The sequence below is a fragment of the Saccopteryx leptura genome, chromosome 3 (assembly GCF_036850995.1).
Source record: "Saccopteryx leptura isolate mSacLep1 chromosome 3, mSacLep1_pri_phased_curated, whole genome shotgun sequence".
Classification (NCBI taxonomy): Eukaryota; Metazoa; Chordata; class Mammalia; order Chiroptera; family Emballonuridae; genus Saccopteryx; species Saccopteryx leptura.
In genome coordinates this window covers 368,670,502-368,696,874 of record NC_089505.1, presented here as the reverse complement: position 1 = coordinate 368,696,874, position 26,373 = coordinate 368,670,502, and the positions used below count along the sequence as shown (strand labels likewise).

General features: G+C 56.4%; 1 protein-coding gene across 1 annotated transcript in view; it reads left to right on the top strand.

The window, feature by feature from the left end:
- Positions 1-26,373, top strand: part of COL22A1 (collagen type XXII alpha 1 chain) — a gene marked incomplete at its 5' end in the record, with an annotated part of 223,216 nt that overhangs the window by 162,011 nt on the left and 34,832 nt on the right. The window contains 6 exons of the mRNA XM_066372771.1: positions 5,274-5,309; positions 6,906-6,959; positions 8,145-8,189; positions 12,269-12,316; positions 17,039-17,152; positions 17,515-17,568. Of these exons, the coding sequence (XP_066228868.1) occupies positions 5,274-5,309; positions 6,906-6,959; positions 8,145-8,189; positions 12,269-12,316; positions 17,039-17,152; positions 17,515-17,568 (351 nt within the window). The remainder of the gene's footprint in view (positions 1-5,273; positions 5,310-6,905; positions 6,960-8,144; positions 8,190-12,268; positions 12,317-17,038; positions 17,153-17,514; positions 17,569-26,373) is intronic.

Genomic DNA, 26,373 nt, shown 5'->3' with positions numbered 1-26,373 from the left:
TGTGAGTTTGCAGGGTTCGGAGAGGTGGTGACTTCAGTGAATCTAAAATCTTTTGAGTTATCAGGGGTCATCGAGAACAATGCCTTCCGGAACCCCGTCCGAGTCGGATATGGCTGTCAATATCTTCAACCGGCCTCCACCCTAGAGCAGCAACTTCCAACCTTTTTCTTCTCACGGCACACAAAAATCCAATTACCAAAATTCTGCAGCACACCAGAAAATCATTGCTTGCTGATCTGACAAAAAAAAAAAAAAAATACTGTAGATATAATTTGGCCTCGTTCACATCGATGGCTGTTGTTGGTGTTGCTGCTATCATTCTTTTGTTTATTTCACAGTTTAAAGGAAAAAGAGGTCTCTATCCCTGACCAGTTGAAAATTTCTGCTCTAGACTTCTTTGAAGCTAGTATATCTAGAGCTGAGGTCTAGACTGTCGTCTGCACAGAGAAGAGACATTTAGAATTACGGTCTTCAGTGTTCTCCTCTCCTCCCATCGCCCCTAACTCTTCCCTTTGCCCCCCCCTCCCTACCCTGTAACGGAGGGGTAACCTTCAGAATTGATGGCGGGGTTCAGTCCTGGGGTTTTATCTCCTCCTGTTTGGCCTCTCCTTGGCTCAAGACACAGCACCTTACAGATGCCCCTAATAATGGCATTGGCTCCTTTTCTGACAGTCCGGTTGTCTCAGTCCACTGGGGTGGCTGTAGCAAAAATACCGGGACAGGTGGCTTGTAAACAGCGTTTATTTCTCCCAGTTCAAGAGGCCAGAAGTCCAAGGCCAAGGTGCCGGCAGAATCAGGGTCTGTGCCCCTCTTCCTGGTGCGTAGACATAGATGGTGGTCTTTTCTGTGTCCTCACGTCGTAGAAGAGCTGGGAGCCACTGCGGTCCCTTCTGTCCGAGCGCCGACTCCCGTCACGCACGCATTTCACTCCTGGGACCTGTTCTGTTCTATTCTATTCTATTCTATTCTATTCTATTCTATTCTATTCTATTCTATTCTATCCTGTCCTATCCTATCCTATCCTATATTGGAGAACTCCGGGTATACCAGAAGTAGGCATCTAGTTAAGAGAAGCCCAGGCAGCCACACTCCGCTCCGACAACCAGGGTTCCTGCCCAGGGGTCAGCGCTTCCTCCTCCTCCTCCTCTGCTGCCCTTCATTTTGGAGTAAACCCCAGACACGTATCACTTCAGCTGTAACTACTTCAGCATGTATTAGTAAAAGGTAAGGGTTTTCAGTGGATCCCCAATTTCACGGCCACCCTCCTGAAAATGATTCTATAACCCGATCAAATAGCCTGTCCGTGTTCGAGTTTCCATTTATGCCACAAAGGCCGTGCTTCTGCACTTTGCTCTTGTTTGGATCAATATCCCAATAGAGTAAAATGCAACTGGTTGATTTTTTAAAAAAAAAATTCTTTCATTAATATAAATCTGTATGTTTATGTAATAGAATCAGAGTATAAACCTATATATATGTAAATTTTTAGATTCATAGATTTTCCCTTCATGCTTTTCTTTTTCATTTTGCAATATTTTTACACTGATGGAGCAAGATTTCTGTTCTGATCTCCTGAGCTCCTGGTTTGATCCCATTGGCTGGTTTAGTGGTTTAACGCGCTGCTCTGCCCCGTATTTTCTGTGCGTTGGCATCGGGCCCAGGGGCTCCGTCAGACTCAGTCTTGATGTTTTTGGTAGGGCGGACCCCACAGTTCGTGCGTCCCCCCCCTTAGGAGGCATGGCTGTCTGCTGGCCTCACCTGGGATGGTCCCAGCCCTCGATGTCCAACACTGAAGGCAGTTCACACATCAAGGGTTGCCGTGGGCACTATTCTGGTTCTGTCCGTTTGTAAAATACGTTCACTAGAACCCTTCCATGTGGGGGGGCGCCGACCCGTTCACAACGTGGACACTGGCGGTGCGAACCCCACAGAAGGCAGGGTACACAGTCTCCAGCCTCCCCCTTTCCTTGTTTCCAAACAGTGGCTCGGTTTCCCAGCAGCTTGTGACGACAGTAAACTAGATGTTTTTGTTTTGTATGAATAATTTTGCACTCGTAGATTTAAACCCATTTGATGTTTTAACACATCACGATTATTCTCCCGGTGATGCTGAAATCGTCTTTGCCACTAGGAGCCTGACCAGCCCAGCGCTCTTCCCCAGCCCCCTGCTCGTTGGCATGACGGGAGACCCCAGATGTGTGCACATTCCTTGCCCAGGTCTGGGGTCAGTCACTTCTCCCGGGGGTTGTGGTTCATTTTAGTGGGGCATGGTAGCAAAGGTCAAAATCTGTGTGTCCGGGTAAAGCAACCCTTGGACAAACCCACCAGAGAGCTGAGCTCAGTCTTGGAGAGCAAGGTGGTTCTTGTTGAAACACGTTTAGATGTTAGCTTCAGAAATGACATTAGGAAGTTGTTATATACCCCCTGCTATGCAACACACTTGTGTTTCTGAAGATATACTTAACCTGCCCTGGCCGACTGGCTCAGTGGTAGAGTGTCAGCCTGGTATGTGGAAGTCCCAGGTTCAATTCCTGGTCAGGGCACACAGCAAAAGCGACCATCTGCTTCTCCAACCCTCCCCCTACCCTTCTCTCTCTCTCTCTCTCTTTCTCTCTCTCTCTCTCTTTCCCCCTCTTGCAGTCATGGCTCAATTGATTTGAGTGCATTGGCTCTGGGTGCTGAGGATGGCTCTGTGGAGCCTTTGCCTCAGGTGCTAAAAATAGCTTGGTTGCAAGCATGGCCCCAGATGGGCAGAGTATTGGCCCCAGATGGGGGTTGCCAGGTGGATCCCGGTTGGGGTGCATACAGTAGTCTTTCTCTCTATTTCCCTTATTCTTACTAGAAAAAGAAAAAGAAAAAACATAAATACTTAGCCACGTAGCTGTGGGAATGCCTTTCACGGGCGAGCACTGGCCCGCTTCTCTGCTTAGTCTCTTATTGATTACCGAAGGGCAGGCGATTACTGGCTTTGTGTTTGTTACATTGGAGGAAACTGAGGCTCAGAGAGGCTAAGCAACCTGCTCCGGGTCAAAGTGCTGATAACTGGTAAAGCCAACATGTGAAATGGAGACATTCCAGACGACAAAATCGATCCTCCTGTGCGGATTTTACGTAACATAACATGAGAGGAATTTGGAGCCTTGTTGCGTGAACACGTTAAACGCTTGCGGTGGATCGTGGGATTTAATTTGGAAACAATGAAACGTCGTGGCAGCGTTCCCCTGTGGGACATAAACTGCTCCGAAGCCCTGTCCTTGAGGGAGGCGGGTACAGTCCCAGTAGGGTTACTCTGAAAGGCACACCATGTCAGTGAGCGTGTGCTGCTCCGTGTGTGCCGCTGCCTCACACATGACAGGGCCGTGAGCAGTGACTCTGAGCAGCACGCTGAGAGTCAGACGCACCCACGGTGGAATTTGGAGTCCATCATGCGCCCTGCCTGATGCGCCCGCTTGGCTGCCGGCCTCTGACGCACTCCCGGGCTGTCTTCCGGGCTCTGCTCTGCACTTCTGTTCACCGGGCAGTGCTGGGACATAGGTAATGGGCAGGTGACCCCGTGTGTCATTACAAGGAACGTCCGCATTGTGTGAGGTCTTTTCTCCCTCCTGCGAAGATATAGGGACGTTCCCATGGGCTCTGCTCCTGGGAGACACAGGTGCTGGAGCGCCCTCAGGAGGGGGACCAGTCCTGCTGTGTGTGACTCCCCGTGTGGCTCAGCAGGCGCCCTGACCCCTCTGGGCCTTCGTGTGACCCTCTGAGAAGGAGGGATGACTGCAGATGATTCCCAGGTTCGCCTTGTGTGGTGGCGTGCCGGTGGCTGTCTCCACGGTGCCCTGACCATGCGTGGGCTCTGCGCTGAGAACCGCAGAGACTGTTGAGCAGGGAGCGTGGTGCCCACCCCCACGCAGCGTGATGTCCGTTCAGTAGAGAGGACAGAGGGCCTTGAAGCAGCGGGGACACTAGGCGGTGCCTCCTAGGCGGGGTGCACAGAAGGGGTACGGCCACCCCAAACACGCATTCTGGGAACAGCCAGTGAAGGCTTTCTAAGGGTGGTGCCACCTCAGCTGAGAGCCACAGTGTGACAAGAAAGTGCCCAGGACGGAAGGCAGGGCAGTGTGGTCTCTGCTGAGGGCCAGCAGAGCTGAGAGCCACAGTGTGACAAGAAAGTGCCCAGGACGGAAGGCAGGGCAGTGTGGTCTCTGCTGAGGGCCAGCAGAGCTGAGAGCCACAGTGTGACAAGAAAGTGCCCAGGACGGAAGGCAGGGCAGTGTGGTCTCTGCTGAGGGCCAGCAGAGCTGAGAGCCACAGTGTGACAAGAAAGTGCCCAGGACGGAAGGCAGGGCAGTGTGGTCTCTGCTGAGGGCCAGCAGAGCTGAGAGCCACAGTGTGACAAGAAAGTGCCCAGGACGGAAGGCAGGGCAGTGTGGTCTCTGCTGAGGGCCAGCAGAGCTGAGAGCCACAGTGTGACAAGAAAGTGCCCAGGACGGAAGGCAGGGCAGTGTGGTCTCTGCTGAGGGCCAGCAGAGCTGAGAGCCACAGTGTGACAAGAAAGTGCCCAGGACGGAAGGCAGGGCAGTGTGGTCTTTGCTGAGGGCCACCTCAGCTGAGAGCCACAGTGTGACAAGAAAGTGCCCAGGACGGAAGGCAGGGCAGTGTGGTCTCTGCTGAGGGCCAGCAGAGCGAAGGCTCCAGCCGAGGGAGAGGCTGCTCCCTGCAGGACCTGCCCCTCCGCAGGGCGCCCCCACCATGAGCACGTCTCAGGTGCAACAGAGAGGCCAGTTCTGGGCTGACACACTTGCAGGAAGGCAGACCCGTGTCTGTGTGAACACGTGTGCGTGTGCGTGTGTGTGTGGACCCCTGTGGGAGAGGGCGGGCCACCACGGCAGCCTCCGCCCCGCGGGCCGCACTGGTGAGTCCGGCCCTGTGTGTCCCCCAGCCCGACCCGAGCAGGAAGGGGGCGCAGCACGAGGAAACGGGGATGCAGGGTCCCGCCCGCACCAGAGCTGCACACTGGGGACGGGCTCAGGTGTCAGGAGCCACGTGGGTGCCAGGACAGGGTGGTACCAGTTCAAGGGCAAATGGAGGAGGTTCCGGGAAGATTTCCACGGGCGATGTAGGCGGGTGGGCGGTGAGAGGAGGGGACAGTCCGGCCTAGGTTTGGGATGAAGCGAGCTGCTCCTTCAGGACAGTTAGAGACCTGCCTTAGAGATAAACGCTGCATGTCTCCCGAGCGGTCCCCTCCCGCTCGGCTCACTTTCTGTCTGCTCCTTTCTCAGGGCCCCTCTGGACCACCAGGAGACAAAGGACCCCCGGTACAGTATGATTTAAATAAAGGGCTAGGCTTCAGTGGGAGAAATGCTGCTCTACCCAGAGCCATTTTAAGTGGGAGGGGCCAGGGACGGCAGGGAAGTAACAGTCCCTACTGTGGAAGGGTGCAGACTCTCCACAGGGAAGCCCCGCCCCAGGAAGCCCCGCCCCAGGAAGCCCCGCCCCCAGGCACGGCGCCGGGCAGGGGCGGGGCTCGCGTCTCCGGCACGCCCACGTGGCGGTCGGCAGGGGCGGGGCTCCAGTCTCCAGCACGCCCACGTGGTGGTCAGCAGGGGCGGGGCTCCAGTCTCCGGCACGCCCACGTGGCGGTCGGCAGGGGCGGGGCTCGCGTCTCCGGCACGCCCACGTGGTGGTCGGCAGGGGCGGGGCTCGCGTCTCCGGCACGCCCACGTGGCGGTCGGCAGGGGCGGGGCTCGCGTCTCCCGCATGCCCACGTGGCGGTCGGGCAGACTGAGTCTGGCTCGGCCGTGTGGCCTCGCTGCGCCACAGAGGGACGGCCGTGGTTTAGTGGACTCAGCAAGGGGCCGGAATGTCTGGTTTTGGATCCTGGCTCCATCACCCGCGACCACATGGCCATGAGCCCGTGAGGGCTCTCAGTCTCTCAGGTGAGTGTGGCGGGACTCACGGCCCTTTGTGGCGATCGGGGCAGACTCAGTGCACGTGGAGCCACAGGAAGGCTCTAGTCCACATCTGTTCGTTAGCACGAGCTGCACGGGGTGACGAGCACATGCCCGTGCTCACCAGGAGGATGTGAACTTTTGTAAACGGACCCCGTGCGGCAGGAGCTGCCTGTGACTGGCTGTGCCGTTGCTGTACCTCCTGCCTGTCCCTTGTATTAAGTTCTCACTCATCTGATGTCTGCCCTGAGGAGGAGGGAGCTTCATACCCATTTCCTACAGATGAGGAAACAGGCTCAGAGCAGCTATGAGATTGCATTTATGAGCAGGCATGCGATGGCAGAGCTAGTTATCGTAGAGGTGAGATAGATAGGACTCCCCGTGCAGGGCTCACTGCGGAGGGGAGAGCTGTGAGGCCCCAGAAGAGGCAGGGACAGCCCCTGAGCGGCCCTGTGGCAGTGTCAGCACCTGCCGGGACTAAGGGCTGTCTCCCACCGGCACAACTGTTTAAGGAAAATTCCTGCAGGAGGCCAGAGCCAGTGAGAGAACTGTGTGCCCATTCCTGATGTTGTCCCGCAAGTTCCAGTGACCAGAGTGGGAGTGGATTGTCTCATAAAAATAACTGTCATCTAAGTGCTGAGCACTGTGCCGGCTCTCCAAGGAACTGATTCCCCGGGGGGCTGTCATCTGTACGTGGGAGGATGCGTCAGGACTCCAGCCCAGGCCTGTGTCGCTGGGTCCCTGTCCCTTCCAGGCCTGCATTCCCGGCCTGGGCAGCCAGGCTCCCGTGAAGGTGTCAGGCACACTCTCCCCACGGTTACACGCCCCGCCCACAAGCGCAGGGGGATGCCTACGCTCGGAGCAGAGCTGCACCAGGTTCCTCGGAGAAGCAGCTGTCGTCTGAGGAAGGGGATCTTATTCCCCCACAACTGTTGTGAGCCGTCTCCTCTGCTCTCTCCTCAGGGACCCCGAGGCCCACCTGGATTCCCCGGCCTCCAGGGACCGGCTGGACAGGATGTGAGTAGAGAGATGGTACGGCGCAGTCCAGGTTACTGCAGACTGCCCGGAAGCCCAGGCGCCCCGGGTCCGGAAAACGCCCGGAGGGGCTGTTCTCCTGCACTAACCCCGCCCCGTCACCCTGACGGTCTGAGATGGTTGCCCTTCTGAGGATCGTGGCCTGTGACTTTGTGTGGTCCAGTCTTGTGTCCTTGGCTTTTGTAGTATGCTGTCGGAACCTCGTCAGCTCCTGGGCACCCCATACAAAGCCTCCCACTTTTGGGGTCAGTTCTCTTTCATGTCTATAGGTGGTCCGTTCAGCTCAGATTAGGTCCGGCTGCTCTGTGGACGCGTCCCTGCCCCTCGCTGAGACGGCGTTCTCCCTTCAGGGCACTCCACCGCGGTGCCTGCCGCTCCCCGGGGTCGCGTCCCTTCCCACTCCCGTCTCCAGTCTGCTCGTGCTCAGGTAGACCTGAGTCCCAAGGGGACAGGGGCCCTGCGTCTGGTGCGTCTGTGGGTCCTTGAGGCCTCACGCACGCCGGTGCTCCCTACTGCTCAGTGACCAAGGGTATGAGTGGCAGCGATGGCTTCGTAAGGGACAGTGTCCAGCACGGGAGCGGTTGTTGACTGGCTCGACACGCCCCCTTCCATCTCCGCAGCTTTAGTTTCACTGTGAGCAGGAACAGGCCACCCCCTTCCCTTCCCGCCCGGGGGCTGCGTTTCAGAGAAGAAAACGAGCTCTGGTTCCTGCCTCCCCACGTGCAGATTTACCTGGTCCCCCCCCCCACATGGTGTCCTCCCAGCCCGTCCCGTGAAAGAGCCTTCCTCCTCTGCAAAGCCGGACCTTCCCCAGCATCTGGAGAAGGACGGCAGAAGTGTGATAGGCGTGTGCGTGCTTGTGCGTGTGCGTGTGTGCATGCGTGGGTACACAGCCTGTGTACACGAGTTGCTTTCGGTTATGTGTCTTGGACGGGAGTTTGAAGAGGGTAGCTTTCTGTCCTGAACGTTTCCCACACTTGAACCTTTCCTGGGAAGGCTTCGGGGTTCGGCCGAGATGGGAAAGCGTGAATTTTTGCGGTGCGGTGTCTGCGGTTGGGTGGTGCTCCCCCCACCCCCACCCCCAGTCATGCTCGCAGACACAGAGTCTGGGGGCTGATGAGCGGGGCTGGTGCTCAGCACACTGACATCTCGTTTCCTCTTCTCCAGGGCATACCCGGAAGTCCAGGCGAGAGGGGCCCCCCTGGCAAACCAGTACGTCACCTCCCTGCTCCGGATGAGTATTGACCGTCGGTCAGGGCTCTTGCGAGAATAAAATGCCACTCAGACGGGTCAAGAGACTTTTAAGAAGGGGCTGTTTCTAAGGCTGTGGGCAGAGGGGCTCCTGTGAGATGCTGTGATGGTCCTCGGTGACAATCCCAGAGAGACAGTGCACTGGGAGCCGATGCCACCATCGTGCCTATTTTCAGAGCCAAGCGGGAGGGGCAGTGGGGGAGGGGCTGATAGGAGCTGTCATTGTGGTTCAAAGCCAAGCCAGACAGGAGAGCTTGGCCCGAGGCAGGGAAGAGGGTGGAAGAGCTAGGTTCAGGCCAGAGGGGCTCAAATGACCTCTGCCAGATGTGAGCCTGGAGCCCTCTCTGCCAAGGGAACCGAGCTGCACAGTGCAGCTGACCGTGTGGACAGCTGAAACTGTCTCCCCGCTGTTGTCAGAGTTGAGGGGAGGGGAACGTGTCTATTTTTAACTACCTTTAAATTCACTGGACACCCCCTCCTCCCGCCGAATGGTCCCAAGTATAGCCCAGCAGCTGTCAGGGTGTCTCTGATCTCACTAATCAGTTCAGTCCATTTTCAGGGGTCCCCCAGACCACCCTCAGTTTCCGTGACTACCGGGAAGGACCCACAGAACTTAGGAAAGCCTTACCCTCACGGCTGTGGTTCGTTACAGTGAGCAGTACAGACGAGAGTCGGCCGAGGAATGGCGGGCAGGGAGAGTCCAGGGGGGACTGGCGTGAGCTCAGGTGTCCTCTCCCTGTGACCTGGGGCAGACAGCACTTAGTTGCCCCAGCAGAACGAAGTGAGGTGACAGTGAGTGCCCTGGGAGACAGGGAGCACGGGCAGGGGACAGTGGGTGCCCTGGGAGACGGGGAGCACGGCCAGGTGACGGTGGGTGCCCCGGGAGACGGGGAGCACGGCCAGGTGACGGTGGGTGCCCCGGGAGACGGGGAGCACGGCCAGGTGACGGTGGGTGCCCCGGGAGACGGGGAGCACGGCCAGGTGACGGTGGGTGCCCCGGGAGACGGGGAGCACGGCCAGGTGACGGTGGGTGCCCCGGGAGACGGGGAGCACGGCCAGGTGACGGTGGGTGCCCCGGGAGACGGGGAGCACGGCCAGGTGACGGTGGGTGCCCCGGGAGACGGGGAGCACGGCCAGGTGACGGTGGGTGCCCCGGGAGACGGGGAGCACGGCCAGGTGACGGTGGGTGCCCCGGGAGACGGGGAGCACGGCCAGGTGACGGTGGGTGCCCCGGGAGACGGGGAGCACGGCCAGGTGATGGTGGGTGCCCCGGGAGACGGGGAGCACGGCCAGGTGACGGTGGGTGCCCCGGGAGACGGGGAGCACGGCCAGGTGACGGTGGGTGCCCCGGGAGACGGGGAGCACGGCCAGGTGACGGTGGGTGCCCCGGGAGACGGGGAGCACGGCCAGGTGACGGTGGGTGCCCCGGGAGACGGGGAGCACGGCCAGGTGACGGTGGGTGCCCCGGGAGACGGGGAGCACGGCCAGGTGACGGTGGGTGCCCCGGGAGACGGGGAGCACGGCCAGGTGACGGTGGGTGCCCCGGGAGACGGGGAGCACGGCCAGGTGACGGTGGGTGCCCCGGGAGACGGGGAGCACGGCCAGGTGACGGTGGGTGCCCCGGGAGACGGGGAGCACGGCCAGGTGACGGTGGGTGCCCCGGGAGACGGGGAGCACGGCCAGGTGACGGTGGGTGCCCCGGGAGACGGGAAGCACGGCCAGGTGACGGTGGGTGCCCTGGGAGACAGGGAGCACGGCCGACACAGGAAGCTCCCCCGAAGCCTTGGCATCCGGGGTCTTCTCAGGGGTGAATCATGGAGGCGTGGAGCACCAGCGTGGCTGAGCTCTGTGACTCAGCCTCCGGCCTCCCAGAGGCCAAAGTGATCCCCGGCCAAGGTCCCCGCCGTGGTCACACTGTTAGCATGAACTCTGCGTGGTCCGAGAGCAGGTGACAAAGACGCCCACCAAGTCGGGCTTCCGCAGGAGATGGCAAGGGCCAGGGGCTGTCCAGGGTGGGGCTCTCCAGAAGCAGGACCCCTGGTGGGGGTCCTTGGGCGAGTGACAGGCGGAGGGAGTGCACGCAGGTGCAACCTACAGGTGTGACAGGTGATGGGCAGTCACATCCCTAGGTTCCCCTGGGGTCCAGCCTCGGCCTGACCCACAGGCAGCTCTGAGTGGGACATGCCATGGCGCTGCCCCATCTCGAGTGAAGGGACCATTCTTCTTCATCTCCATGCTAATCAGTCACTGGCCATGGAACCTCTGGGCACTTCCTGCCGCTGTTCCCGACAGCTAGTGGACGGGCACAGCGGAAGTGCAGAGGATCAGGCAGGGCACACCCCTCAACACTGCCCTCCACTTTGTTCTCTACCCCATCCACCACGTGTCACCGGCCCCTCCGAGGGGGGCATGGCAGTCTCACGCATCCTCCGTCCATCCTCGGACCACACCCCCACACCCCTGTCCCTGTGTAACTTCTTAATACATGTCTTGTGAGTATTGCCGAAATGGGTCAGAACAAAGTTGTTCATTAAATTGCCCCAAGGCCACTCTGTGTCTAGACCGAACATTCACTCCCGGTCTCTCTCTCCACGTGACTAAGGCCAGCTGCATACGGCTCACGCTAATGACACAAAGGGCTCAAAGCACGGTGTGAAAACACGCCCAGGAATTCAATGCCAGTCTCATGGAAGTGTCCTGAGTCAAACTGTGTGACTCCTGCACTGTTACTTACTTCCCAGGGCAAAATGGGAGGCTTCAGAATACCTCTGCCATCCCTCTTTTAAATTAAAGCTCCCGGAAGTGAACTTGCAGAAGTTGGCCTTCCGGCAGCGGGTCCCCTGCAGATGCCTCGGGAAGGTCTCCGTGTCGTCTTAAGCAGCTGCGACCTGTGGAAGCCGTCCCTGCCGGGCTGGTCATTTCTTTAGCATCTGCAAACGCGAGCCAGCCCACCCCAGTCCCTCTCAGGCATCCCCAGTAGCCCAGGGGGCTGACCGAATGCTTGAACACACTAACACAGAAACAACCCATGGGTCTCCCCAGCCGCTACCAAGCTTAGGTTCCTATGCGGACCTGTACGACGCTACCGTCCCAGGCCCTTGTTAACCACAGGATGTGGCCAAAACCCCATGGGCTCAGGACAGGAGACTTAGGCAGGAAAACAATCTTGGTTTCAGCCTCCCCGAGATGCGAGGCTAGATAAATAATTTGTAAACCTAACAGGTTCCCGTTCCAGAGGTAACATCCCACCCTCCCTGTGTGGGGTGGATATTCCGTTCTTTCCATTTCAACACTTACAAGTTGGCAAAGTAACACGCTAGTCTGGGTTCACACCCGAGAGTCCCTTCTTCCCTTCCCGTGGCATCTGCCTTTTCCTTCTCCTCCCCAATCCTGTGTCCCTCGGCCCCGCTGTGAACCCGGCCTCCACCCTTCCGGGTCTCCGCCCAGGCTGGTCACAATCCTAACACATCACTTCCCAATGCACGGTGGGTTTGACGGGGACTTCAGTGATCTGCTGAGTCCTGTGTTCTTTCAGAGGCTTTTCTTACACTCCTGGTTTCTGAAACCCTGTGCTGGAGTTAGATGCTTTCAACCTAGACTGAGGGCTGAGGGCTGAGAGAGCCAAAGAAATGGCCTTAAATTCATACCAGGTTGTGAATGACTGATAGCAACAGCTTCTACCCGTGTGGGGAACCCATGCCAGTCTACCACCCTCCTTCCACAGTGCCCATGTGACCTGCAAGGTTTGAATGGCGGTGGGAGGAGGGGCCCCCTGGAGCAGAGGAGAAGCCAGCAGGGGACACTGGGCACCAGGAAGGACGATGGCGGTCAGGCTTGGCCAGGACTGGCGGCCAGTAGCATCCTCACCAGGGTCTCCTGTCGGTGGCTGCCAGGTCTGGGACGCAGACGGGGCCGTGTGCGTCCTGTGCCCGGCACGGGCGTGCTGGGGGTTGCATCTTGATGGCCTTGCACTCGGGGGCAGGGGCACGCCGTCTGGGCACGGGTTGCGTGTCTGTATTTACTTACTCTTGCTCTGGCAGGGCCCCTCCTCACGCCTGTCTCCGGAGGACATCAGCCTGCTGGTCAAGGTAAAACCAGAGAACAGCGTGCATGCGTGTCTGTAACGGTGACGGGTGGGCTGGAGGTTTCAGTCACGTGTCGTTTGCTGCGGTCTGAATGGCTACGTGTGGCTTTAGTAATAGCAACATTTGTGTCTGAATGGCGGCGTTGTGGCTTTAGTAATAGCAACATTTGTGTCTGAATGGCTGCGTGGTGGCTTTAGTAATAGCAACATTTGTGTCTGAATGGCGGCATTGTGGCTTTAGTAATAGCAACATTTGTCGAGAATGCTCTCTGCCTGGTGATGTGCTAGTCCGCTGTCCACTGTGGCAGATGCTGGGCACACGTGTTAATTTAAACTGAACTAAAATGAAATGCAGTTAAGAACTCAGGCCCGTGGTCGCCCTGGCCACATCCCACCTGTATAACAGCCACGTGTGGCCCCTGGCTGTCTTGCTGGATGAGGCGGAGGGAGGGCGTCCCCTCATCATGGAGAGTACCCGTGAGCAGTGGCACGCCGTGTGCTCTGTGGGCACCCCTGATGCGATTTCCACAGTTGCCCTGAGGGGTCGGTGCTGTTCCTGTGCTTGGTCCACGTAACCCGAGACATCGTGAGGGTCAGTGTCTCCAGTCCTCCCTGAGCCCAGAGACTGACCTCCCAGCCCACACAGGCTCGCCCCCTCCTGTTCGGGCGAGAGTCGGGGGGTGGGGTGTGGGCCCTGCTGCTGCAAGGGCCCCAGCTCAGGTGCGGGAGGAGGCAGGGGCCAGTGCTGGGCGCCTGCGCGGGGTGAGTCCAGGTTCGCGTGGTGACTCGACCACGGGCACTCTCTGCGGGGGTGGCGACGCCCCGGGGAGTTGAGCGTGACTCCAGTGACCCGGGCAGTGAGTGCCGGAGGCCCGGCCACAGACCTCGGGCCTGCAGTGGTAGAGGGCTGGGAAGGACCCTGAGCCAGGCAGAGGGGGCAGGGTCTGCCGGTTCCGAAAGGACAGTGTTGCTGCAGCGAGCCTGAAGGACCCTCTTCTGCCGCTACTTTATTCGAGCCTTTGTCTTGGGTGAGGCTGGGCCCTTCCTCACTTCCTGTGCTGGCGCAACACTTGGGTGACGTCAGAAAACCCCTGTCCATACGTGCTGGCAAGGAAGGGAAACAGAAGAGACGAGAAAACCTTCTCAGGAGCCTGGGACTTTCCATCTCTCTGCCCACGGAGCTGCCTTGATAGAAACTTGTACATTTTATTGAGAAATTAGTAACAGTAGCACAAATGTTCCTGGTTTTATTGACAAGAGAGTCTTTTCCCGCAGTTCAGGCTGTGACAAGAAATCATTACCTATTGATTCAGCCCCCGGTTTATGCAGGCTTGTATTAGCCTGGATCATTTTTCGTAATTCCATTACTCTGGAGGGCGCTGGGTTGCACCAGTCCCTGGACTTCAATACTGAGATGCCCCAGGATTGACGCCAGAAATTGCAGGAGGGGACCTGAGTGGCTGGGGCCTCACGCTTGTAGATACTGCACTGAGACAGATATTCAGTGAAAGGAACACTCCTGACCGGCTCACGGATGTGTCTGTGCCCGTGAGAGCAGAGGGGCGTCCCACGGCGAGGGTGGCACCTGCGTGCGGCTGGCACCCGAGACTCCTGGGTCCCCTGGAGCCCGGCTTGCCTGGAGACCTGTAGACAGGTGCCCAGTCTGCCCACGTGGGCGTGCAGAGCTAACTGTCAGCTCCCGTCGTATAGTCGCCTGCTGCCGTCCGGATGTTGCGGGTTGAAGCCTGTGGGTCTGGCCCAGGCGGCAGGCGGCACGACCCTTTCTTCCTGAGAAGTTTACTTTATTACAGAATGTTTGAGTCTGCCGGAGGGCTTTATAAACGTAACAGCCTCACTCCGATAGCTGGAGGAGAGCCTGGGTAGAAAGCTCATCTCCTAAGGGTCCCTGTTACATGAACTCCGGCGGTTGGATCTGTGCTCAGGGAGGTCATCCCTGGGACATCTCCATCTGCTTGCTGATCGCCTCGGATAAGTGGGATGTCGTCCGACCCTCGCCAACAGCCCTGTGGGCGGCGACGCAGCGGGAGGTTGAGCACAGGTGAGCAGGCCACCTGTTCGGGGCCACAGAGCTGGAGCGCGCCCCAGCCAAGACTCAGACGGGGTGCCCGACTCCGAACCCACGTGTCCAGCCCCGCCCCGCTCTCCGCCTTCACCTCGGCCTGACCCAGAGCTTCCCAGCAGCTGCCTGATGGGCACAGAGGCCGGTAGGAGTCCCCTGCCGGTCACCCGGGGGTGTGAGATACAGACGACACGGCCCTCCCTGCGGCAGTGAGGACTCCGGGATCCAGCAAGAGATGGGAGGAGATGGCCCGCACACTATTTCTGTTCCTGGGGAGCAGCGAGCCCCCTCCTCCCCCGTAGCAAAGACTGCGGTATTCCTCCCTTCGGGGCACCTGATGAGCACTTACTCAGCAAGCTGTTCCCACACTGAGCACTGGCTCCGTGAGCTGGGTGTGTGGGAAACAGCCCAGAGCAAAGGAGGGAGAGAGACCGCAGGGGATCATTACGCCCAGGGACCCCTGCAACCTGCCAGGGGCTTTGCCTGCCTCATCTGCTTCTATCTCTCAAGTAGGAGAGGACCCCTGTCAGCCGATAGGGAGCAGCCGCCGGGGTGTGGTCACTTGCCTGAGCTGCCTGGGCTTCGTGGGGCGGTTGGGAGCCAGCGTGATGACCAGTGGTTCTGGTCTGTGAATGGGGCCAGGCAGCGGGTTCAGGGAGGGGACTAAGACATAGGCACCCGAGCCACACGGCACTGTCGCAGCTCAGAGGCGCTCGGCGCTCACTGTGGGCCAGGCAGCTGCTTTAGGGAGGGGACTAAGACATAGGCACCCGAACCACACGGCACTGTCGCAGCTCAGAGGCGCTCGGCGCTCACTGTGGGCCAGGCAGCGGGTTTAGGGAGGGGACTAAGACATAGGCACCCGAGCCACAGGGCACTGTCGCAGCTCAGAGGCGCTCGGTGCTCACTGTGGGCCAGGCAGCGGGTTTAGGGAGGGGACTAAGACATAGGCACCCGAGCCACAGGGCACTGTCGCAGCTCAGAGGCGCTCGGCGCTCACTGTGGGCCAGGCAGCGGGTTTAGGGAGGGGACTAAGACATAGGCACCCGAGCCACAGGGCACTGTCGCAGCTCAGAGGCGCTAGGCACTCACTGTGGGCCAGGCACGGCCTTGGGGCTTTTCCATTCGTTACCTCCTGCATTTCTCACCAGACCTTGAGGTCCCATTTCCCGGATAAGGAGGCTGAGTCTCAGAGAAGGGAAGCCATGGACCCAGGTGGGCAGAGCTGTCAGCGTGGTCTGGTTTGAAGCAGAACTCTGTATAGTCTCAAGGCTCCAGGGCCCCAGGAGCACAGGGCCCCCGGGAGTGTGGGTGGGGCCGCAGGGTGGAGGCTGGCCTTGCCTCGCCCCGTGCTCAGCGGACTCTGGGTCAGGGCCAGTGCCCTAAGTCCAGAGCCCTCCCTGGTAACTCCAGGCTGCTGACACCTCTGGTCTGCAGGGAACAACCTTCCACAAAATCTGGGACCAGGACAGACCTGGGCTGAGAGCTAGCCCTGCCAGAAATTGAAAAGAGAACATTGAAAGTAGGGACATTTTGTGAGATACTGTGGATCCCATGGCAAAGACTAGGTTCTAATCACCACTGCGTCCTCCGAGTCTGGCAAATCTCAGTGGCCAGAGTTCCTGCAGCCACCAGGGTGGCTCTAGTGCCCTGCGTCACGTGTCCGTTGCAGTGTTTCAAGGACACGTCTGATTTAGAAGAGCTGTCGGGAATGTCTAGGAAAAGGTGAGCCCCTCCCAGCCCTGCTACGCTTCCAAACAAAAGTCAGCAACTGGAAACAGGATCCCTCAGCTTACCCCATCACCCCTGCTTCGTGTACCCCAACACGGAACACCCTCCATCCCCCCAATTCAACCAGCTTCTCAAACTGCTCCCTAACGGAAGATGGCACAGGACAAATGGCCGGTCCATTGGTGGGTGGGTTGGTTACATGGGTCTACCAGCTCACTCCTAATGCTCAGTGGAAAACTGTTTGCTGTGAATTGGATACAAGGAGATAAAACAACCCCACCCCTGTCTTCATAGTCCATGCTTTCTTTACACATGGTGTTGGGGCGGGGGGTGGAGCTACAAACAGACCGCTTCAGCTGCTGACAAGGGCCCTCAGTACGAAGCAATCAGGAAGGCTTCTTGGAGTAGGAAACTTCTAAAGAATCCTCAAAGATTAAGAGTGAAGCAGATAAGAAGGTGGACCCTTCAGAGCGGCTCTCTGAGGAAAGAACCCTTCCATCCTGAATTAGAGACCACCGGACAGAGGACTCGGCTTCCAACGTGGTTTCGTCTGTCGCCGTGGGGACAGAGCCTGCTATTCCTAATACTAGAGATTTGCATTCGCTCTGTACTGTTAGACTTTTTAGGTGCTTACAGATATCTGTGCACTTTTGACATCACCGTCCTGTCCTGGGCTCCCCTCCCAGCACTCTGGCTGGCTGGAAGGACGGAGAAATGAGGTAACAATTCAGATATATCAATACTTAAATCTAATTGAAGATCCAAACAATAAAAATGCAAAGTGTGATGCAAAGCAGGTGTGTGGGTTGTGACTCAGTCCCCTGTCTGCTTTTCTGTCACCCTGGGTGGCATCCTGTCTTGGGGGGCAGGGCCCCCCTTTTTCCATGCTGGTAACTGTGTTTTGTTCTCTCTCAGGACGTGTGCCACGACTGTCCCCCGGGCCCCCCGGGCCTGCCCGGTCTGCCAGGCTTCAAAGGGGACAAGGGTCTCCCTGGGAAGCCAGGGAGAGATGGCACAGAAGGGAAAAAGGTGAGGAGAAAAGGGACACAGTATTTTCATTGCAATGTAACACGTCGTCTCGGAGATCCCGACGCTGCTTCTCAGGGACCAATGGGACGGCAAGCCTACTCAAGGGCGTGAGTCCGGGAGGCAGGGGCCATGGGGGTCATCTCAGTGACCGACTCACCACGCCGTCTGACCACGTCAGTTGTGGGTTGTGCCTGTGAATGCACCGCCAGCACGCTTTGCTGAGACGCACAGGGGGTGGGATGGGGCAGGGACATCCCAGTGCAAAGTCAGCACGTGGGTGCGTCGGGGTGACAGCTTGCTGGTGACTCTGGCCAGGGGCTTCAGACGCTCACTCCTGACTTTCCCTCTTGTCCCTGCCGCAGGGGGATGCCGGGCCCAGAGGACTCCCAGGACCCCCAGGAGTAGCGGGAGCACAGGTCAGTGAGCCTCCTGTTCAGTGTCTAACCACGGCTCTGACTCTCTGGGTGACCTTGGGGAGCAGGGTCATTTCAACCTGTCAAGTCTCAGGTTGTCCAGTGACAAACACCGGAGTGGTTGGAAGGATGTAAGTCTCAGCTACGGGACTGGAACGTGTACTGCTTCTTGGGTCACACAGGAGCCTCTGGAGGAGCTGTGTACTGCTTCCTGGGTCACACAGGAGCCTCTGGAGGAGCTGTGTACTGCTTCCTGGGTCACACAGGAGCCTTCGGAGGAGCTGTGTACTGCTTCCTGGGTCACACAGGAGCCTCTGGAGGAGCTGTGTACTGCTTCCTGGGTCACACAGGAGCCTTTGGAGGAGCTGTGTACTGCTTCCTGGGTCACACAGGAGCCTTTGGAGGAGCTATGTGGTTTTAGGCAAAACCCTTGACCTCTCTGCGCCTTAACTTCACCACTCACTATTGGTAATGAAAACAACTCCAGAGATATGTTAGAGGCGAACGATGGAATGCCAGAAAGGAACATGGCTCTCAGTTAACAATGACTGGTAGGAACATGGCTCTCAGTGACAGTGATTGTAGGAACATGGCTCTCAGTAACAGTGATTGTAGGAACATGGCTCTCAGTAACAGTGATTGTAGGAACATGGCTCTCAGTAACAGTGATTGTAGGAACATGGCTCTCAGTGACAGTGATTGTAGGAACATGGCTCTCAGTAACAATGATTGTAGGAACATGGCTCTCAGTGACAGTGATTGTAGGAACATGGCTCTCAGTGACAGTGATTGATTGGTAGGAACATGGCTCTCAGTGACAGTGATTGATTGGTAGGAACATGGCTCTCAGTAACAGTGATTGTAGGAACATGGCTCTCAGTGACAGTGATTGATTGGTAGGAACATGGCTCTCAGTGACAGTGATTGATTGGTAGGAACATGGCTCTCAGTGACAGTGATTGTAGGAACATGGCTCTCAGTGACAGTGATTGTAGGAACATGGCTCTCAGTGACAGTGATGGTAGGAACATGGCTCTCAGTGACAGTGATTGTAGGAACATGGCTCTCAGTAACAGTGATTGTAGGAACATGGCTCTCAGTGACAGTGATTGATTGGTAGGAACATGGCTCTCAGTGACAGTGATTGTAGGAACATGGCTCTCAGTGACAGTGATTGTAGGAACATGGCTCTCAGTGACAGTGATTGTAGGAACATGGCTCTCAGTGACAGTGATTGTAGGAACATGGCTCTCAGTGACAGTGATTGATTGGTAGGAACATGGCTCTCAGTGACAGTGATTGATTGGTAGGAACATGGCTCTCAGTGACAGTGATTGATTGGTAGGAACATGGCTCTCAGTGACAGTGATTGATTGGTAGGAACATGGCTCTCAGTGACAGTGATTGTAGGAACATGGCTCTCAGTAACAATGATTGTAGGAACATGGCTCTCAGTGACAGTGATTGATTGGTAGGAACATGGCTCTCAGTGACAGTGATTGATTGGTAGGAACATGGCTCTCAGTGACAGTGATTGTAGGAACATGGCTCTCAGTAACAGTGATTGTAGGAACATGGCTCTCAGTAACAATGATTGTAGGAACATGGCTCTCAGTAACAATGATTGTAGGAACATGGCTCTCAGTAACAGTGATTGTAGGAACATGGCTCTCAGTAACAGTGATTGTAGGAACATGGCTCTCAGTGACAGTGATTGTAGGAACATGGCTCTCAGTGACAGTGATTGGTAGGAACATGGCTCTCAGTGACAGTGATTGTAGGAACATGGCTCTCAGTGACAGTGATTGTAGGAACATGGCTCTCAGTGACAGTGATTGTAGGAACATGGCTCTCAGTAACAATGATTGTAGGAACATGGCTCTCAGTAACAATGATTGTAGGAACATGGCTCTCAGTAACAATGATTGTAGGAACATGGCTCTCAGTAACAGTGATTGTAGGAACATGGCTCTCAGTAACAGTGATTGTAGGAACATGGCTCTCAGTGACAGTGATTGTAGGAACATGGCTCTCAGTGACAGTGATTGGTAGGAACATGGCTCTCAGTGACAGTGATTGTAGGAACATGGCTCTCAGTGACAGTGATTGTAGGAACATGGCTCTCAGTGACAGTGATTGATTGGTAGGAACATGGCTCTCAGTGACAGTGATTGTAGGAACATGGCTCTCAGTGACAGTGATTGTAGGAACATGGCTCTCAGTGACAGTGATTGATTGGTAGGAACATGGCTCTCAGTAACAATGATTGTAGGAACATGGCTCTCAGTAACAGTGATTGTAGGAACATGGCTCTCAGTAACAATGATTGTAGGAACATGGCTCTCAGTGACAGTGATTGTAGGAACATGGCTCTCAGTAACAGTGATTGTAGGAACATGGCTCTCAGTGACAGTGATTGTAGGAACATGGCTCAGTAACAGTGATTGTAGGAACATGGCTCTCAGTAACAATGATTGTAGGAACATGGCTCTCAGTAACAATGATTGTAGGAACATGGCTCTCAGTAACAATGATTGGTAGGAACATGGCTCTCAGTGACAGTGACTGTAGGAACATGGCTCTCAGTGACAATGATTGGTAGGAACATGGCTCTCAGTAACAATGATTGTAGGAACATGGCTCTCAGTAACAGTGATTGTAGGAACATGGCTCTCAGTGACAGTGATTGATTGGTAGGAACATGGCTCTCAGTGACAGTGATTGTAGGAACATGGCTCTCAGTAACAGTGATGGTAGGAACATGGCTCTCAGTAACAATGATTGTAGGAACATGGCTCTCAGTGACAGTGATTGATTGGTAGGAACATGGCTCTCAGTGACAGTGATTGATTGGTAGGAACATGGCTCTCAGTGACAGTGATTGTAGGAACATGGCTCTCAGTAACAGTGATTGTAGGAACATGGCTCTCAGTAACAGTGATTGTAGGAACATGGCTCTCAGTAACAATGATTGTAGGAACATGGCTCTCAGTAACAGTGATTGTAGGAACATGGCTCTCAGTAACAGTGATTGTAGGAACATGGCTCTCAGTGACAGTGATTGATTGGTAGGAACATGGCTCTCAGTGACAGTGATTGTAGGAACATGGCTCTCAGTGACAGTGATTGTAGGAACATGGCTCTCAGTGACAGTGATTGTAGGAACATGGCTCTCAGTAACAATGATTGTAGGAACATGGCTCTCAGTAACAATGATTGTAGGAACATGGCTCTCAGTAACAATGATTGTAGGAACATGGCTCTCAGTAACAATGATTGTAGGAACATGGCTCTCAGTAACAGTGATTGTAGGAACATGGCTCTCAGTAACAGTGATTGTAGGAACATGGCTCTCAGTAACAGTGATTGTAGGAACATGGCTCTCAGTGACAGTGATTGTAGGAACATGGCTCTCAGTGACAGTGATTGGTAGGAACATGGCTCTCAGTGACAGTGATTGTAGGAACATGGCTCTCAGTGACAGTGATTGTAGGAACATGGCTCTCAGTGACAGTGATTGATTGGTAGGAACATGGCTCTCAGTGACAGTGATTGTAGGAACATGGCTCTCAGTGACAGTGATTGTAGGAACATGGCTCTCAGTGACAGTGATTGATTGGTAGGAACATGGCTCTCAGTAACAATGATTGTAGGAACATGGCTCTCAGTAACAGTGATTGTAGGAACATGGCTCTCAGTAACAATGATTGTAGGAACATGGCTCTCAGTGACAGTGATTGTAGGAACATGGCTCTCAGTAACAGTGATTGGTGGGAACATGGCTCTCAGTGACAGTGATTGTAGGAACATGGCTCAGTAACAGTGATTGTAGGAACATGGCTCTCAGTAACAATGATTGTAGGAACATGGCTCTCAGTAACAATGATTGTAGGAACATGGCTCTCAGTAACAATGATTGTAGGAACATGGCTCTCAGTGACAATGATTGGTAGGAACATGGCTCTCAGTGACAGTGATTGTAGGAACATGGCTCTCAGTAACAGTGATCGGTAGGAACATGGCTCTCAGTAACAGTGATCGGCGGGAACATGGCTCTCAGTAACAATGATTGTAGGAACATGGCTCTCAGTAACAATGGTAGGTAAATGCTATGCAAATTCACGTGAGTATTAAGGCTCCTGGGAACCACCAGGCATGCTTCTAGAATGAGCGGGGAAAGCTCTGGCTGCCAGGAGTGTCGGGTGTGCCATTTGCGCTCCTGTTGGGGACAGTGTTTGTCTCTAAGAAGAGGTTGAGTGAGCGCTGGGGGGGGCAGGGAGGAGTGGGGTTGACTGCACCCCGTTCCCTTCCCGACACTGGAGCTCCCCCCGCGGGGCTCTCCCTGACCACCCCCTCCCCCCGTGGCCTCTGCTTCTGCAAGCTGTGCACACCACCCACGCCAACATTCCAAGTGCCACCATGGCTCTTCCTGTGGCCTGCCTGGGACACGGTGTGGCTCGTCTGGTGGGAGGTGCAACATAAAATCGTCACTGGGAGGAGGAGCTCAGGAGTCAGACCTTCGGGGCGGGCATCTCGTCTCTGACCCTGGGGCAGTTCTTCTCTCTGCCCTTCCATCCCCTGGAGGGGACCTGGGACGTGCAGAAGCAGCAGGCTCGTGGGCTGGTGGCCGTGACCACGGCTCCTGAGAGGCCCCGCCAGCACCTGGGACTTGACCACCCCCGTCAACTCAGCTCCATTGCTCCTGGAGCCCCGTGCTCTCAGCCGGGCAGGAGCACCCAGGACTCGCGTGAGGACCGGGGTGGGAGACGTAAGGGGAAGCCCAGCCCCCCAGTGACCAAGATGACTGAGACTCGAGGCCAGTGTGCTTTAAGTTTTAAATTAGTGCAATTGATTCACGAGAAACAAAGGACCAACATTGAAAATAAAGGGGGGGCCCCTACCCTGTGCTGGACTGACCTGCCTCCCCCCAACCCCAGCCCCTGCCCCTGCCCCATGGAGCCTGCTTATTTACCTTTCATATTGTGTTCATCTCGGATCATTCTGCATTAATTTTTTTTTTTTTTTGTATTTTTCTGAAGCTGGAAACGAGAGACAGTCAGACAGACTCCCGCATGCGCCCAACCGGGATCCACCCAGCACGCCCACCGGGGGCGACGCTCTGTCCCTCCGGGGCGTTGCTCTGCCGTGACCAGAGCCATTCTAGCGCCTGGGGCAGAGGCCAAGGAGCCATCCCCAGCGCCCGGGCCATCTTTGCTCCAATGGAGCCTCGGCTGTGGGAGGGGAAGAGAGAGACAGAGAGGAAGGAGGGGGGGGTGGAGAAACAAATGAGCGCTTCTCCAATGTGCCCTGGCCGGGGATCAAACCCGGGTCCCCTGCACACCAAGCCGACGCTCTACCACTGAGCCAACCGGCCAGGGCCCTGCATTAATTTTGATGTTTAAAAACACAGCATTGGAATATTCTGTATCTGGAGCTCTGAGGTTTCTGGGGACCACTTACGTTTTACACCCCAGGCGGGCGGGCGCCTCCATGATATCCCCCCGAGCTCAGCCCTAGCTCATGGGGGGTGGGGCTGTTATTTTTACTAGTAAAAGGCAAGCGAGCAAACAAAAGCATGGCAGCCGCGGGGTGTCACTACGGAACACGCAGCTCTGCCAGGCCCTGGCCAGCAGGTTGAGGCGCTCGACATTTGTGGTCCGTGGGCTTTGGGAAGCCTGAGTGGCCATGGGCATGCCCAGGGCTCCTGCTTCAGGAGCTGCAGCTGTCAGGTCTCAGGAGACGTAGAATAAGAGATTTTGCCCTGGCAGAGATTTTGACTCCAGCAAAGCGCTGCATCGTCCACACTCTCTCCTGTGCATTGCCCTCTCTTTCTGGGGGCATCCTCGGGGGCTAAGCTTCTCGCCTCGGGGATTCTGCACCCGGTAGTTTCAGCTGGTCCCTGTGTAACCTTTGCTGTCACTTCACCAGCTGCTGGGCTTAACCTCTGCTGAGGAACGACCTCTGCTCAGAGAAGCAAGAGCCAATCAATGAAGCAGATAAGGAGGTCGGTTGCTGAGTAGAGATTGCTGAGGGGGGGGGGCGGTTGCCGAGGAGGAGTCGCCGAGGGGGGGTTATGGAGGGGTTGCCAAGGGGGCGGTTGCTGAGGGGGGGTCGCCGAGGGGGGGTTGCCGAGGGGGGATTGCTGAGGAGGGGTCGCTGAGGAGGGGGGTTGCCGAGGGGGGTCGCCGAGGGGGGGGTTGCCGAGTAGGGGGGGTTGCTGAGGGTGGGTCGCCGAGGGGGGTTGCCGAGTAGGGGGGGTTGCCGAATGGGGGTTGCCGAGGGGGGTTGCCGAGGGGGGGTTGCCGAGGGGGGAGTTGCCGAGGGGGGGTTGCCGAGGGGGGAGTTGCCGAGGGGGGTTGCCGAGGGGGGGTTGCTGGCTCTATTAGCCCAGCCTTGCTGGGGGTGCTGGTGTCTTGGGATAACGGCTTTGCCTTTGTTGTTTTATAATTGGATTCCAGGGAGGGCTTGTTCCTTCACATACACGGAGAAAGCCAAAGAAAGCTTCCATCAGAAAAGGAACATCTGAAAGGCAGAGTTCTAACTGCTCCGCTTGAGAATCCCTGGTGACTGAGAGGTTCTCAGGGCTTGAGGTCCACCCTACCTGGTGAGCCCCCAAGCCGTGACAGCCCAGGGCCAGGTCTCCTGCGTTGTAAGGTTATCCCCTGCAATGCTCAGCATCATAGTAGGAGGTAGAAATATTGTTGTTCCACTTTATAGACGGGACAACGAAGGCTTAGCAGGATTAAAATGATAGTATTACAAAACGGGTAGGTGATACAGCCACGGGGAAACCTAGCCAATCCAGCTCCAGGGTTCCCACTGATTAGTCTCCCGTTCCACTAGGACCAGGACAGCAGCATCAGCACCACGGACAGCTCCCAGTGGGCGCAGTGCTTCTCTCTGTGCTGCCGCTGGCAATGCCCCCTCCCTTTCCCCTGTGGCAGCGTCCCCTTACCCATTGTTGGGATTGTGAGTCGCAGAGAAGTTAAAATGTCTCACCCGAGGACTCACAAGCCTCCTTGCTTCTTGACTTCAATCCCAAGCCAGTCTCTGCGCTATTCATTCATCCCGCATAATGCGCCAAAAACCAGATGAGAGGGCTGCTTCGTTTCCTCTGGGCTGAACTGCACTTACCACACAAGACCTCCGCTAGACCCGCGGAGGTAAAGATGCCCCTGTAGAGTGAAGATGCTGCTGGTGGCGGAGCACTTAGGACCAGTGTTCGTGTTCCTCTACAGCCAGCGCCCCGGGGTGCACACTGGTCACGCGCTTTGCCAGGAGGGGGCTGGTCTGCCTGTTCGCTTGCAGTTTGGATTCGGCACCTGGTGAATCAGCCTTCCCGAGACTTACCTTGCCGATTTGCAGCTGCTCTCTCTGGTGGTTGGTCCAGGGATGCGCAGGGGGAGGGGGGGTTAGTGCCATGATCAGATGCAGAGCTCTGTTCTTGAGTTTTCATTGTGCACAAAACACTGACTTTAAGGGGTGAGGCCTGGAGACGGTGGCTACTGTGAGGATTAGGATTCATGGAGAGGAGGGAGAAGGAGCGAGTTGGTCATCAGAGTGATGACCCCAGGAACATGTATTTCTGCAGTCAGAGGTGGAACACCTCTCCTGGGGGGGGGGGGGGTCCCGTGCTGATGATTTTATCCTCCATGGAAAGCATTTGGTTTCCTTCTCATCCGTGCGTCCACCAACCCGGGATGGGTTGTCTGCAGGGATTGGGAACACTGTGGGAACACAAGCCCCCACTTCCATGCATGTTCTGAACGAGTCTTAGAGGCGGAGATGATACGCCCCCCACTGCCATTCGGAGTGCCAGGAGAGGCCCTGAAATCCCATCCTGCCGGAAGGTGACCCAGAGCCACGGAGTGCAAAGCTTTCTCCGAGAACAGCAGTCTCTTTTCACCCATAACTGCCTCGGTCCTGAAAGATTCTCACCGGCGTCCCCTCAAACAGTTTCCTTCCACGTCAGGATATGTAGAGATGGGTCACATATGGGCCATGACTTCCAGAGCCCAGTGCTCTATTGGAGAAGAGAGATTTATAAGCTGGTGACTCACAGAAAAGTCAAACTGGGGACTGGAGGCCCCCTGAGAGCGGCAGGCACAGCCTGGGCTCTGGAGGTCAGCTGGTTCCCCACCCTGGTTCCCCACCCTGGTTCCCCACCCTGGCTCCCCACCCTGGTTCCCCACCCTGGTTCCCCACCCTGGTTCCCCACCCCGGCTCTGCCTCTTCTTAGCTGATTGGAGTTTGCTTACTCATCATAGGACGTGGGCAGTTTACACGACCTGTCTGAAGCCCAGGTCCCTCGTCTTGCCGTTCTCACAACGAGGGTGGAAGGGATTAAACAGGAGATGTTCACGGAGCACCAGGAACGGGGCAGGCGCATGGGAAACACTGGCTACAAGAGACTCTGGGTGGTCTTTTTTAAGTGCTGCTGTTTGAGTCGATAGCAACTATAACCAGTGGCTTCCGATTCCTCGTCTGTGCATGCTGGCAACAACCCAACCCCATGGGGTAGTCTTCCTGGCTAAATTAGATAACATAGACATATTAAATATTTTCCTCATCTCAGCTCAGCGTAGTAACAAAGAAGGACGTGAAGTGGATCTCATTGGGAAAGCTTCAGCAGCGAGCCTGGCAGAGCAGGGCCCTGTAAATGTCACCCGCTCTCCTGGAAGGAAGTGAGTCAGGCCTCGGGGGTGGCGTGTTGGCTCTGATCTCCACCCGCAGCGGGGAAGGAGACAAGGACAACTGTGGCGATCGCTGAGCGGGCTGACATTTTCATTGTTCAGAGACGAGGGTTGA